Here is a 14,624-nt window from a genome sequence, read left to right on the forward strand (position 1 = left end):
TCTGAATTAGGTAGTTAAATTCAACTTCAATGAGTTCTGACAAGAGAAGGTCCCCGAGTGTACCCCCCGGATTCGGCTTTTCTTTTTAAATTAAGCTCGAACCTATACGATCTGAATGGGTAATTATAGAGTTTACATACGAAACTATAGGGTTCAAATATGAAATAATATAACCAAGGAATAATTTAGGTATTGGCTATTTATCAAATATAGGAAAGTAGATAAATGTAGTAGTAAATGAGTTATCCAAAGAATTGCTTCGAGACATTGGACTTGATCTACCCTATCATAATCCCACTGAAGTACCCATTATCAGAGCTCCGAAAATTACGCACTGGTTCAACTTATTCTATGATCAGGACCCTTCTTCGACTACTTTAGATTATACTTCACAATCTTGGAAAACACATGCTTTTATGTCCCAACAACAAATCTCAAATTAACCAGAAACCTATATATGAAGTTTAGGTATTCGCCAGTTACCAGTTCCAGAATCTCTGCTATAAAGTAAAAAAAAAGGGAGTCAATGAGCCGATCGTAGGCAATGATTAAGAGTAGGCAAAGAGCCAAGCGTAGGCAATGAGTATATATAGGCAATGAGCTAAGCGTAGTCAATGAGCTGACCGTAGGCAATGAGTATGAGTAGGCAATGAGACAGCGTAGTCAATGAGTAACCGTAGGCAATGAGTACCGTAGTCAATGAGTATTTGCCGTCATTTAGGAGGAGAAAAAATGAAAAAAGAGAAGAGAATGGACGTCAGATGGCCCTCTACGTCACCGGACCATCGTCTGGTTCGCTGGGAAGATGCTTACAGGGTAGATAATTTTGGTTTTATCGAATATAAAATTGAATAAAGAATGTTCATATTCAAAAAGTCACAATGAGAACGAAAAATACCAGAAACAATGAAAAATAAATAAATAAATAATTGAAATTTTAACGACGATCCCGTCTTCTATCCGGTGAATGTCGACGGCGATCCCTGTCAGAATCCCGGTGATTTTCACGACGATTGTCTCGATCACGGTCTCGATGTCCACGATCACTGTCTCTGTCACGACGGTCACGATCCCTATCACGGTGGTTGTCTGGACTTCTTCTACGTCGCTCATTGTCCCTTCTATCATCTCTCCGTTTGTCTCTTTTCGGTGACGGCGAACGACGATGTCTTCTTGGAGACGGACTCTTCTGATGACTTCTCTTGATTTCTGGTCGTCGTGGTGGTGATTGTGGCCGTCTTCTTGGTGGTTCCTCGACATTTTTTGATTCTAAAAATCAAAATATATTATTTTTGTTACTCTTATAACTTACTGGGTTTATATTTATAATTTTGTGACACAGATTGTGAGAAATCAACATGAATTCGTCGATCATCGATGAGCACGTTGTCCATTTTGAAGAATGCTTGCTCACAGCTTTTCTCGTTGTCAAATTCGATGAATGCGTATTGAAGGGAGTCTCCACTTCGACGGTCTCGGACGATCTGGAAAAGGAAATATAACTCGAATTCACTGAATCCCTTGAAGCGCTTAAACTTACCTCACAGTTATTAATTTTTCCGAATCTCGAGAAAATAATTTCCAGATCTTCGTCCGTTGTGACTGGATTCAGCTTGCATACAAACAACACATTCTCCGGCGGAACCTCATCTGCATCTTTCAAATCTCCGACCATCTCAAGAATCTGCGCCTGTTCGGCCATTTCTCGTTGACGGAGCTCTTCTGCAATCTCTTCAGCCGTCTTACCCTCATCTTCGTCTTCTTTCTCGTCGAGAGCAATTTGATCAGTCTGGAAAACAAAGGAATAGGTTTAGGTGTATTGAAAATTAGGGGATACCTTCACAAGCATGTCGTAGGTTGGTGACGGAGATCGAGGTGGATAGGAGATTCTGGAGTCATCGTCGAATGGATCGTCGAGGACGATGGTGTGGGAGATTCTGGAAATTTAAAAACTACTTTTTTAAAGTGAAAATTGGTTTTCGAAAAAAGTTTTAGCGTCAAGTTCTGGATTTTCAGATACTGGATGTTGGATTCAGGGGAGCCACTACCCTGAATCCTGAATTTGGAAAGCTACATATTGGATCTGTGGTTAGACATTCAGGGGGCTAGATTCTGTTTTGGGAATCCGGAATCCTGGATTAGAACTTCAGATTTCAAATTTTGTTTCCCTACTTTCAGTTCGAAACTTTGAATCTCGAATTCTTGATTCTGAAGAGTACTTTTTTTTTTTGAAAACTCAGAATCCGGAATTCAGGAAATCATAGAATCCTTTTCGAATCAGACCTACCTAATATCCCTAAACGGTTTATTATTCGTATCAGTCAACTGCTCATTCAGCTTCTCCAACGTCTCCAATCCCTCCGTAACTTGTCCGAAAATCGTGTGTTGATCATCCAAATAATCCAAATTCTCTCCAAGAGTAATGAAGAATTGACTTCCCAACATATTGTCTCCGTTGTTAACAAACGAAACGATTCCCATTCGAGTATGTCGCATTTTCGGAAGATCTTCTCTCTCGAAATATCTTCCTTGATCTCCATACATATCACTGTAAATCGATTCTCCTCCCTTTCCAGTTCCAGATGGATCTCCTGTTTGTGCCACGTAATTTCTCTCGATACTATGGAATTGATTCAAGTTATAGTATTTCTTTTTGCATAATTTGAGAAAGTTTAGTGAGCATCGAGGACGTTCTTTCACAAATAAATCGATAATTAGGTCGCCAAGAGTGGTTTCGATTAGAACTGCCATCTGAAAATTATCCTTTTTTGAGAATCCTTCTGAAATTAACATGAAACCAAATAGAGAATAAGGTAGAGAATCACCAATTAAAATAACAACTGAATTATACGACTTTTATAACAAGCAGTTAGAATTCTTTATACAATTAATTTGAATAGGATAAATAATTTCAATAAAAATTTGAGTGCCCGGAATGCTGGAAATTCATGCCAATACCCCGAATCGATTTGACTAGCGAATATGTATAAAACAGAAGAACGTACAATTTACAGGAATTAAATTATTTGTTCTAATCACTTGTCGCCGATCTTTTGAAGAATCTGCCAGTGTAAATCCCGGCTACAAGTCCTCCGACACCTGCTGCAATTCCAGCAATCGCCGAGCCGGCCGCCAATCCAACAGGTCCTCCGACAGCGAGTCCACCAACAACTCCCGCATAAATTGGTGCCTTCGCTGCTTTTGATTTCACCGCCTTCCTCAAATTCTCATTTCCTCTCTTCACATCCTCAGTTGCTCGTTCGATTTGTTCTTCAATCGAATCCACAACATCGTGCTGTTCATGAACAATCCGTCCCAATTCTTGAAATATTTTTTCTAAATCTGCCATATCTTTCTCCACTTTTGCTGTTGCCTCGGCTCGTTCTTTCACATCTACAGCCAGTTGTCGGAGTTCGTTATCTTTTAGTGTCGTCTCTCGGAGATATCGTCTAGATTCCATTTCGTAAGGATTGTCGTCTTCTATATCTTGTTCGAAGGGATTGGCACCGGGAGAGCGTAGAGGATTCAGGGTTTTTGTAACATTTGACAATGTCTTGATTTGTTGCCTGAACGAAAAAATGGCAATGCGGTTAGGAAGAGATTGAGAAGAGGCTGCTTACCTTATTGGCTCAATAATCGAATCAAATTCATGCTCCTGATTCGAATCCGTCATTTCTCCACGTACTGTCAAAATTCCACGTAGCCCATCTTCCAGATCTTTCTCATACGTGGCTATCTGGAATTGTCTTTTTTCAAAATTTCTTTCCTATTCTACTCAAAACTCACCGACTCTCTGAGTGCCGGAGTATCTCTTATCCCTCCTTGTAACGCAATTCGCTGCAGTGCTCTAAGCTCACCGAGCTGTCGATTTGCAGTCTTTTCATACATTTGAACTAACGTTTTGAAGCGATTAGTGGACGAGGTGGAGGTGGAACTCATCTGGAAATACAGAGATAATAGAGAATCTTTAATTTTAACAGTGAGAAAATAAGTAAAGCGATGATAATATAACATCTCATAACAATACTGACAGTTTAAAAATAAATATTTTATTTGAGTGAGAAATACATCCATAAATAGAGAACTTTTAAATAGCAACCGGGTTTTCTTTTCAGCAATCACGGTTCACCGCTCGAGTTTCGTCAGGAACTTTTTGATGTCTTTGTGGAAATTTCTGGAAAAATAATACTATTTTTTTCTTGTTTCCTTTAAATAATACTCACCTTCCAGCCTGATTCTGTGCCTCTGCAACCATTTCAAGTGTACTGATCAACTGACGGAAAGATGTTCGGCCGCCCATCATTAATAATGGATCGTCGAGTTCAGCGATGAGCCCACGAATCTTTCGTTCCACAGATACGTCATTTTTAGTTCCAGTTCGGAAAGCCATCACACATTGAGAGTTTACACATTTTTCGACAACCAACTCGAATCGAGCAGCAACGGAGATCAGTGAGGAAAGAGCGTTGATGGATTTTATGAGCTGAAAAATATTTTTTTGAACTTTGAAGTTTTCAAAAATCTTACCTTGATACAAGTCCAATACTGTCGATCATGAAACTGTCTGCAAGCCGGTTGCTCAATAACATTAGGTGAGAAAATCGGCATAAACAAGTCATCAGAAATACATTCACATATTTTCTCTCTGATTGCACTTAAGAATGCGTTGAATTGTTTACTCTTCTCAGTGAGATTCGGCAGTTTTTCAAAAATTGAACAGAAAGTTGCGAGATTTCTAGTTTGCCGCAGTGACATTGGATCCCACTCCTCTTTTATAGTGTCTGTAATTACAAATTTGAAAGATTAGATAATTCTCTAATCACTCACCTATTAAAAATGGAATTACAACTTTTTCAATGATAGCCGGTGCCAATTCCACCAAAATATCATGATCTTGATCGATTTCAGCGTTCTCCGAACCAGCGAGCATCGCAATTTTGAACCATTGCATAGAAGTCAAAACGGTTTCATTCTTCAAAACATCTGCTTGGAGCATTTCCAGACGTACATACGGAGAGCACAACTTCGGAAGACACAAATAAACATAAGCATCTTGGAATGATTTCGAATCAACTGCCAGCCAATCCGTCATTCTTCCCAACACTTTTCGAAGATCTGAATACTCATCGAGAGCATCTGCGAATAGAACAGAAGCCACTGCTTCCACTTCATCGCACGTTTTCTGATCAGCCATTGATTGTTGTGTCGGCTCCTCATCGTCTGTACTGAGCCCTTCTTCATGAGAGATTCCCGTGAGAGTAGTTTCCCGTTCACGACGTCGGCGACCTCTGAAAATGGAGTCAATTGAAAAATTGCGTTTGAAAAATAAAGTGTTGACAATGAAAACAAAAAACAACTAGCCAATGTTCACACTGACATGTGGCCGATTGTCACATTTTCCCTATGACGATTGCGAAATGTGGGCAATAACAATATGAAAAAAAAGACAGTGGAATAGAATAAATTGGAATTTTCAATTTGAAATGGAAGTGTGTTCAGATTTTTCCAAGTGTAATAAAATGACTGAAAAGAGGACGTCGTGGAGGTTCTGAATAAGTTTTCAAAAGTTGTTAACAAAAAAAATCAGAGAGATATCGAAAAAAATCACTGAATTTGAGTCTACATGTCTTGAAACTGTATTTATTTGAGCATTATGCAAAATTATAGAAACAAGTTTAAAATCGAGAAGACGTCAGCTTTCATCGAAAAATAGAAAATATACTAACCTCCTTCCTTCTCTTTCAGCTGCTCTTGTCGCTGCGTCACCCATTTTTGCAGATTTTCCTTGCATACATTCCGCATGTTGATCCATCATATCTTGTCGTCTCCTTGCTGATAACCTCACTCTTCTAGCTCTACCACAATCTCTTTTCTTGTCAACTATCGAGTTAATCTCCGCAACTTTTTCGTTCAAACACTCCAAAAGACTTCGGGAATAGACACGCAGCTCTTGATACATCGTGTACTTTGTGCTTTGATCAGGCAGCCCCATTTCTAGCTGAAATAAATGGAGAATGAATGAATAACTTTCAAAACTAAAAAAAAAACAAAATTCTTACCTTTGCAATCAGTGACTTATTCTCTTCAATCGTTTGCTCTATTTTTCGTTTTTCTTCTTTTCTGAAGTTCAACGCCTCATCTCGTTCCTGGATTCGAAGCTTCAATTTGGCGAGAATATCCTCTATTTTCACCACTCCTCCGGTATTTCTTGGGCCTCTAAACTCAGGTTTTCCAACTACTTGTAAATCCATATCCATATCAATATCCATATCCATTGCAGTATCATCTTCTACTGGAGCGACATGACCAAATAGTTTAGATGTATTCCGTTTTTCTGTTCGTAATTGTCCAATTTCTCTCCGACTGACTCCTTTTCTGATCTGTTGTCTCTCCCATTCTTCATTCTCACTATCCTCATCTTTTCTCCTATCTCCTTCATCATCATCTCCATGCTCTCTTTCCAGGAATCCTTCTTGTTCTTCTCTCCGACGATCTTCCTCTGATCGTAGAAGTTCTCGAGCAGAATAGAATTTGTTCGTGCATTCTTCATCTGAATCATCGTTCTCGTCCTCTCGAATCAGCCGATTTCTTTCATTTTTCGACTTTATCTTCTGTGTGTCATCTAGAGGAATATATCCATCTTGTGCTCCCTCTCGTCGTGCTCGTTCTCTCCGTTTCTTCGCTTCAAAAACAGCTCGAGAGTCAGGAATTCCTTCGAAAACTGATGCGAACTTGCTGGAAACTGAACCAACAGCATCCGAATCTATATCCAAATGCTCGTCATAATCAAAGCTCTCCGAGTTCGAGATGTGTTTCGCAGATTTGTCTCGATACTTGTCCAAATACTTCTGTTTCTCATTTTTTGTTTTCTTATCTTCTTTCGATTGTTTCTCCTTCTTAACTATTTTCTCCAATGCTTCTTTCCGTTCTTTCTCTTGCTTGTATATCTGTTCAGCCTCTTCTTCAAGCTTATGCTGCCTTTTCAACTCCTCAACTTTCTTCTTATCCTTTTTCACTTTGAACGCCGAATCAGCACCTTCGTCAACATCAAAACTTATAGCTGCTCGAGGGGCAGCTACTGGTTTAGTCTGTAAAACACCAAATTAATACAAGAACATTTTCGAGTGCTATATACCTCAATTACTGCACAATCGTCTTGATTCTCTCCATCTGGTTCATCCCAAGCTTCAATTTTCCGTACTCGGAGAGTTCCTTTTGCTTTTGGTTTACGGAACATGCTGAAAATAAACAAAGTAAATATAAGAAGTCAGTAAATTTGAAGCGATACTAACAGTTATTTTTCTCCTTTCGAAAAATAATTGTCGTACGGTTGGGTGTAAAGTGTGCAAACACCGGCCTATGTACTTTTTTGGCATTTAATTTTACGAGCTAGTTTCTCCAATTACGAATGTCAATATTCATCTGATTCCAGCTGTAATTTATAATTTTTCAGTTGATTTCTGTCACTTAGTTCATCTCCAAGTTAACCGTATCATTTTCAAACAATATCATTTTTTTGTGCGCAGAAATAGCTTTTCCTTTATACCGTTGAAATTTAAATTTTCATCTCACTTTCAGTCAGGAATTCTTGTTCTTGCGTTTCTTTCTGTAGTTTCTACTTGATATTTTTAGAATGGGTGACTACACTCCAGGATTCGAGCAACGCGACAGTGACAATCGCAGTTTCGGACATTCACGTCTTCCAACTCTCGGAGCGATTCCTGTAAAAAATGAGAAAGGACAAACTGTGATGCAGAAAGTGAAAGTGTCGAGATATGTAGCTGGAAAAGCGTAAGTTTTCTATTTCTTGACAATAATCTTATTAGTTTTTATTCTCCCACTTGTACGGGTTTTCCCATGTTCATAGTTTTGTTTATAATTTTCACATCAATATTTTTCAGGCCAGAATATGCTCGAAATTACGACAGTGATAGCGATGAATCTGATCACGAGAAACAACGAGAAGACGAGAGACGCAGACGTCGTCATCGTGAAAGCAGTGACGAAGAAGACCGAAGAAGCCACAGAAGGCATGAAGATTACGGTAGAAGGCGTCAGGTTGAACGTCCTGAAGTTCTTGGAAAAGAAGAAGAAGAGTCATCTGGAAAAGAGCAGGATTCAGATGAAGATGAAGATGAAAAGGAGGAAAGACGCCAAAGAGTCAGAATGAGAATGCTGGAATTGCAGAGAAATAATGGAGAAAGAGAAGAAGAACAGGAGGAAGAAGATGAATCAGATGAAGAAGAGTTTGAAAGAAAACGTCAGAGGATAAGGGAACAAATGATGAAAAAAGAGGAAATGATGAAAAGAGAAATTAAAGAAGAGCAAGAGGAAGACGAGATGGAAGAGGAAGAAGAAGAAGAGAGTAGCGAAGAAGAGGATTCCGATGAAGACGTTGATCCAGTGCCAAGACTGAAGCCAATCTTCACCAGACCTAAAGATCGTATTACTTTACAAAAATTAGAAAAGGAGAAAGAAGAAGAAATGAAAAGAAAAATAGAAGAAGAGAGGCGAGCTGAAGAAAGAAAACGAGAAAGTGCGAAATTAGTTGAGAAAGTTCTTCAAGAAGAAGAGGAAGCCGAGAAACGAAAAACAGAGGATCGCGTGGATTTGGATTCAGTTCTCACCGATGATGAGACTGAGAATATGGCTTATGAAGCGTGGAAGTTGAGAGAAATGAAACGATTGAAGGTGAGGTTTGATCAAGTATACTTAGATACTGAGAACTTTAATTTTTTAGTTTTCAGAAATGTTTTTATAATTTCTCAAAATTTTAAACTTGCTCCTATTAGCACGGCACTCTTTTTACTATCGCGCTCTACCGAAACCGAAGAAAATTGTGTGCAAAATTGAGAGACTCAGAGAAAAAGAGACTTTTTTCAAGGGAATTTCGGTGGAGACGCGGTTGCAAGAACTGTGACGAACTAATAAAAATTATGATATTTGAACCAGTCCGACTTGCTTTTATAAGTTTATACTATCTTTTTTCAGAGAAACCGCGACGAACGTGAGGCTGCTGCTCGTGAAAAGGCTGAACTCGACAAAATCCATGCAATGACCGAAGAGGAACGTGTCAAATATCTTCGATTGAATCCGAAGATTGTGACAAATAAACAAGACAAAGGAAAATACAAGTTCCTTCAAAAGTATTTCCATCGTGGAGCTTTCTTCTTGGATGAGGAAGAGGATGTTTTGAAGAGAAACTTCTCGGAGGCGACAAATGACGATCAATTCGATAAGACGATTCTTCCGAAGGTTATGCAGGTAAGAAAACTGAATCCTTTCCTAAAATTCTATTACTTTTATTGTTTTTCAGGTCAAAAACTTCGGAAAAGCCTCTCGAACCAAATACACTCACTTGACGGAGGAAGATACAACGGATCATCAAGGTGTTTGGGCATCAACAAATCAACTGAACTCTCAATTTTACACGAAACGAGCTGCTGGAGCGCGGCCTGTTTTCGATCGACCTGCTACCAAAAAAAGAAAGAATTGATATTTTATTTTCATATTTTCTTTCTCATTCTTTTTTTTCAACCAGTAAAAATATAAATTTGAACAGTAATTTTAAGATTAGAATCCAACGAGAAACTAATTCTCGCAACGCGAAACCACCAAAGTTCAAAGTTCTTGCTTCTCCGACACAACTGACTAATACAAAAACCAAACAAATCTATGTGCGCGTTCGAAACAAAAAAGGAGAAAAAAGAAACAAAACGGCTGCTTCTCCCCCTTTTTGGTCGTCGAACCCGCGCCATCTGTGTCCCATTTTTTATCGAAATTCTCATATATATCGACTGTTATTTTTTTCATTTTTCCTCTTTTTCAAATGCATTCAACCTAGACGAGCCTCTTCCATTTCGTCCTTGCTTTTTTTCAATTCCTTTTCAAGGTTTTCGTCTCTGAGGAGTGTGTATGTGTTGTCGATCGCCACATTTTCCGATCTGGCGACTCTCAAAAAGTGGTTTTGCGTTTTTAATTAGAAAAGGGTCATTGGTGTGTATGCATGTTTGCAAAGTGTCCTATTTCTTTCTTTCAACAACATTTTTTGTCTCCTTTCATTTTCTTCGCTTTCTAGGGTTAGTTTTCAACCGTTAATTCCCACTGAAATCGGTAGAATTCTCGTCTTTGCATTGTTGCGAAATTCAAATTTATCTTCAGTCTAGTCTGGTGACATGTGTAGAGTGCGCGAGTACATGCTCATTGTTCTTTTTCGAATAGAATGTTGCACTGGTTCAAGTTCAACTTTCAAAAAATGTTGAATGCGGCGGCCTAGGCAAACATGTACGCTCTCGTTATCAGAAGGAATTATTTTCAGCACTGTATTTCGTATTTTTTCTCAAACTTAAAAAAAAAAAACTAAACCTCTATTTTCCATACTTGCAAAATATCGGCCGGGCCGGGCCGGGCCGGAGTCAAAAAATGAGCACAATTTTTTCACAAAATTTTTCGAAATTTTTTGAAATTTCCATCAAAAATAGTCAAAAATCCTATGTACACTTTAGTTTTATCGATATGTAGAAACATAGTCAAAAATTCGACTTTTTTGCGAAAAATTCAAAAAAAATTCAAAATTTCAAATTTTTGTACTGTGACCCGGGCCGGGCCGGGCCGGTGAAAATTCTCAAATCGGCCCGGCCCGGCCCGGCCCGGCCCGTTGCAAGTATGCTATTTTCAATCGTCAAAACCATAGTTGTCAAGGCCCGGCCCGGCCCGGCAAGGCCCGGCAAGGCCCGAAGGCCCGGGCCGGTAGAAAATTTTCAAGGCCCGGCTTCAAAAAATGACCCTTTTTTCCCAATTTTTTTTTCGAAATTTTTTCAATTTTTCATCGGAAATGTGACCATTTTTGACTATTTTTTCGAATTTCTTCTAATTCTGACTGATAATCGAAAATTTGACTTTTTCGCGAAAAAATTCAAAAAAATTCAAAAAATTTGAAAAAATTTGAAAATTTGACTTTCGCGCCAATTTGCCCGGGCCTTGACAACTATGGTCAAAACATTCTTTCAGGGCGCAAAGGTCGGTTCGTCCACCTTTTTCGAGTGTGGCTACAATAACCCTAGTCTTCGTGGCGAGAGTTCAGACCCAGGAAACTGTATGCGCCTTTAAACAACCGCCTGAAAAATTTTTCATTCGTTCACATTGTGTCAGCCAATTTTTCTCGGTTTCAATGACCAAATTTCGATTGGAATTCTTCGAATTTTTTCAATTTTCATTAGAAACTTCTATCAATCTTCCTTATCAAAAACGGAAAACGTAGGCGGAACACAGAAAAATTGAGGATGACTCATCATTATTTCACCATTCGCCGATAGATTTGGAAAAAAAACGGCGAACCTCTTTTGTTTATAAATATATTTTTCTCATCGCTAACTTTACGTTTTTTTTTCTGCACAAACAAAATTTTTAGTTTTTTATTCAGAAAATGTCCGCTTTCGCTTCTTCTGATCGCGCTGAAAAGTCTGGAATCGCCCTGGAGGCTCAACAAAAAATCTACGAAAAGTACGACAAGAATTTGGCTGGAGAGATTCTTCAATGGGTTCAGGTGACAATTTCTATTTGGTTTCTTGTTGTAAACTCGCATTGTTTTCAGGAAGTCACTGGACAATCGTTCGATACCCAAGGAGATGCCGACAACTTCGTCAAAGTTTTCCAAGATGGAAGCGTCTTGTGCAACCTTGCCAATGCACTCAAGCCAGGAAGTGTCAAGAAAGTAAACACTTCGGCGATGGCTTTCAAGAAAATGGAAAATATCTCGTTCTTCTTAAAGTTCGCTGAGGAGTTTGTTCAAAAGTCGGAACTTTTCCAGGTATTTTCGTTGAAAGTTAAAGGAATCGTATTATTTTGCGTTAAGACTGTCGATCTCTATGAAGGTCAAGACCCAAACGCTGTGCTTATCTGTCTCGCATCATTGGCTCGTAAGTCCGAGAAGAACTTCGGACGTTCCGGACTCGGACCGAAAGAAGCTCAAGGAGATCGTCGCGAGTGGACAGAGGAACAACTTAAGGCTGGTCATAACGTGATCGGACTCCAAATGGGAAGCAACAAGGGAGCAACTGCTGCTGGACTCAACATGGGAAACACGCGTCATATGTAGACCCCGTGGTAGCTTTTATTAATCACCGGTTATTACCCTCAATTCCTCCCTCTGCTTCATAATAATTGCTCTCATCTCTGTTCTTTTTTTGTAATTCAAAGCATTTATTGTATTGTAATTAAGCTTCAAAAATTGTAAAATACATAGAAAATTGGAAAGATGACTAGACAGTTCACATATGACTAGAAAGCAAGAATTGGAAAAAATATTATTATTTACAGGTTTCCAGGTGTCGATTCAGGTAAGCACGTAGAGCGAATCGGCGTCCGCATTTATCACATTCGAACCTCTTGTCTCCTGAAAGCAACTTTAACTTTTCATTTCTATCAGAATCAGAGTATACAAACCTGTATGTGTCAGCATATGTGCTCTCAAGTTACTCCGATCAGCGAAGGACTTCCCGCAGTGAGCACACGAAAACGGACGAAGTCCTGTATGAGATCGAAGATGTCCTTGAAGTAACCAGAGGCGGGAAAATCGTTTACCACAAACATTGCACTCGTGTGAAGCATTGTGTGTTAGTATGTGCATGCTGGAAACAATTGGTAAACTCATTTAATTTAGCGACCTCAGGTCTCCTCCATATTAGCATGTATTATATAATTTTTATTATCCGTAGGACAATAATAGTGTGTAAGAACAAGAGAGTATAGACAAAATCATTCAGGTACAGGTGGAGATTGCGCAACAGGAAGATTGTCTTCTAGAGAGGGGGCAGGTGCGAATTGTTGGTGATTAAATAATAGGAAAAGCAAGAAGGATTAACCTCATAAAGGAAGGTTCAATTACATGGAGGGTATTAGTATTAGAAAAAATTCGTTGTTACGTGTAATACAGATATGTTTGTTAATCTATTTAATCTGGTTTCAAATTTTACAGATCTTACCTTAAAGCAGGCATGCTTACGTAGACTCTGTCGCAATGTGGACATTGCTTAGCGTGTGGACTGTCAAGAGCTCGATGGGTCTGAAAAACTGAAAGTTGGAAAGCGCCTCTTTCGGAAGTTTTCTTTTTTTTTTGTAGATTTGGTAAAATGAAACATTCCGATACCGTAAAACCTCTGATAGAGGGCCTCCCGAATAGTCTATTCAACGCGGTTTACCTTTTTTGTCAAAGGAGATATAAAAAAGTTGCCAACAGACAAAATGTAGCTGAATATTTATGAAATATTTCTTCAGTTGGGAAACATTTGATAGCTCTAAAGGCAGTTGAAATATTGCAATATATATTGTACCAAACTCTTACTACAGCGGGCACCTCTATTAAAGGTTTTACGGTAATAGCTGTCACCAAGTCATTATTAAACTGTTAGAACCTGTGACGTCACGACTGGTTGTGACTGACTACTGGCGTAAAATCTGGCAATAAGCACGTGGAATATTGGGGATAGTATAGTTTCGTGCATTAATTCGTTTGTTGTTTTAACTTTCGTAAACAAATCAGTGCACGCAATCTCATGAAACTAGAGAGAGGTTCATTGAATCTCACCTGTTTATGCCTGCTTAGATTCGATGTTGTCGCATAACTCTTCCCACATTTATCACATATACATCGATTTTGAGAGGTGGAGGAGGTGCTGAAAATAGGAATAAGAATGGAAAAAGAAGAGAAATTATCAGAATTCGGGGAGGGATCCGAACCCTCGGATATTCGCATATGGAACCAAAATGTAAACCAGTTGAGCCATGTGGTCAAACTTTGTCACGCAGATCAAGGCGGCCCTGAACTGGAGGAAAGTTAGCAATGTGCCGCTTTGAGAAAGCTTTAGAGACCACATTTTCAGGAAAAAACATTTATTATTTCCGAATTTTCCCAGAAATTTAGTGTATGACACACATGAATTCTCAATTCCCAATAGGGTTACTGTAGTCTAACTAACTTCTTTCGTTTCAAGCTTCTTCTATCCATATTCTGCAGAGAATCCAAAGTATATCCAGTTGTTGAACATGCTGGAGACGGAGATGAAGACACGTCATCATCATTTTCTATCTCTATTTTCGGTATAATTATTTTGGGATTCAGAATATTCTCAATTGAAAATATAGTTGTTCCAGGTGGAGGTGTCGACTTCTTCTGTGAGTCCAAAGAAGATGAGGAGCTAGACGAAGACGAAGAAATACACGATGTTTGCATTTGTAGGTGAAGATTTACCAGACTCCATAGTTGTAAATCTGAGAAAGAAAACTTGAAATTTGAAAAAAGTAAAACGAAAAAGTCACCTAGAGTTGGAAAATCTCCTGCCTTATTAGTATTCGAACTGGAGTTAGAAATGGAATTAGAACTCAAATTGAAACTTGAAGTAATCATTTTTCAATTAGGAAAGTGTTGTAGAAGTCGAATACAAAACGCTGTTGAGCATCCTAGAGCTCACAAAGTGGGCGTGGTCCTCCCAAGCAGTGATGATTGGTTCGGCTCGGGGGAGGGTCGGGGCGGAGCTTACGTCATAGCTGGTAATAAGGGTTATCCCGAGGGACACAGAATAGTACTCATGTTTCGAAAAAATAGTCAGATAGTTGGAGAAAGTTAG

At 38.9% G+C, this 14,624-nt stretch overlaps 5 protein-coding genes across 5 annotated transcripts; 2 read left to right on the top strand and 3 right to left on the bottom strand.

Moving 5' to 3' along the window:
* Window positions 1-937: 937 nt before the first annotated feature.
* GCK72_002620 (uncharacterized protein) lies at window positions 938-3,939 on the bottom strand (the record flags this gene model as incomplete). The annotated part of the gene is made up of 8 exons (XM_003112165.2): window positions 938-1,269; window positions 1,313-1,484; window positions 1,541-1,789; window positions 1,838-1,937; window positions 2,288-2,780; window positions 3,040-3,566; window positions 3,621-3,736; window positions 3,787-3,939. The coding sequence occupies 8 exons, from the start codon at window positions 3,937-3,939 to the stop codon at window positions 938-940; spliced, it is 2,142 nt and encodes a 713-aa protein (XP_003112213.2).
* Window positions 3,940-4,125: 186 nt separating this feature from the next.
* On the bottom strand, window positions 4,126-7,237 carry GCK72_002621 (uncharacterized protein; the record flags this gene model as incomplete). The annotated part of the gene is made up of 7 exons (XM_003111910.2): window positions 4,126-4,174; window positions 4,224-4,483; window positions 4,528-4,781; window positions 4,828-5,288; window positions 5,727-5,998; window positions 6,060-7,088; window positions 7,136-7,237. 7 exons carry the CDS (start codon window positions 7,235-7,237, stop codon window positions 4,126-4,128), a joined length of 2,427 nt encoding a protein of 808 aa, XP_003111958.2.
* Window positions 7,238-7,633: 396 nt separating this feature from the next.
* GCK72_002622 (uncharacterized protein) lies at window positions 7,634-9,496 on the top strand (the record flags this gene model as incomplete). Its single annotated transcript, XM_003112127.2, has 4 exons — window positions 7,634-7,791; window positions 7,902-8,691; window positions 8,992-9,264; window positions 9,317-9,496. The coding sequence occupies 4 exons, from the start codon at window positions 7,634-7,636 to the stop codon at window positions 9,494-9,496; spliced, it is 1,401 nt and encodes a 466-aa protein (XP_003112175.1).
* Window positions 9,497-11,425: 1,929 nt separating this feature from the next.
* GCK72_002623 (uncharacterized protein) lies at window positions 11,426-12,097 on the top strand (the record flags this gene model as incomplete). Its single annotated transcript, XM_053723519.1, has 3 exons — window positions 11,426-11,545; window positions 11,594-11,809; window positions 11,855-12,097. 3 exons carry the CDS (start codon window positions 11,426-11,428, stop codon window positions 12,095-12,097), a joined length of 579 nt encoding a protein of 192 aa, XP_053592164.1.
* Window positions 12,098-12,308: 211 nt separating this feature from the next.
* On the bottom strand, window positions 12,309-14,230 carry GCK72_002624 (uncharacterized protein; the record flags this gene model as incomplete). The annotated part of the gene is made up of 5 exons (XM_003112213.2): window positions 12,309-12,394; window positions 12,445-12,629; window positions 12,984-13,063; window positions 13,586-13,673; window positions 13,977-14,230. The coding sequence occupies 5 exons, from the start codon at window positions 14,228-14,230 to the stop codon at window positions 12,309-12,311; spliced, it is 693 nt and encodes a 230-aa protein (XP_003112261.2).
* Between the last annotated feature and the right edge of the window lie 394 nt (window positions 14,231-14,624).

The sequence above is a fragment of the Caenorhabditis remanei genome, chromosome I (assembly GCF_010183535.1).
Source record: "Caenorhabditis remanei strain PX506 chromosome I, whole genome shotgun sequence".
Classification (NCBI taxonomy): domain Eukaryota; kingdom Metazoa; phylum Nematoda; class Chromadorea; order Rhabditida; family Rhabditidae; genus Caenorhabditis; species Caenorhabditis remanei.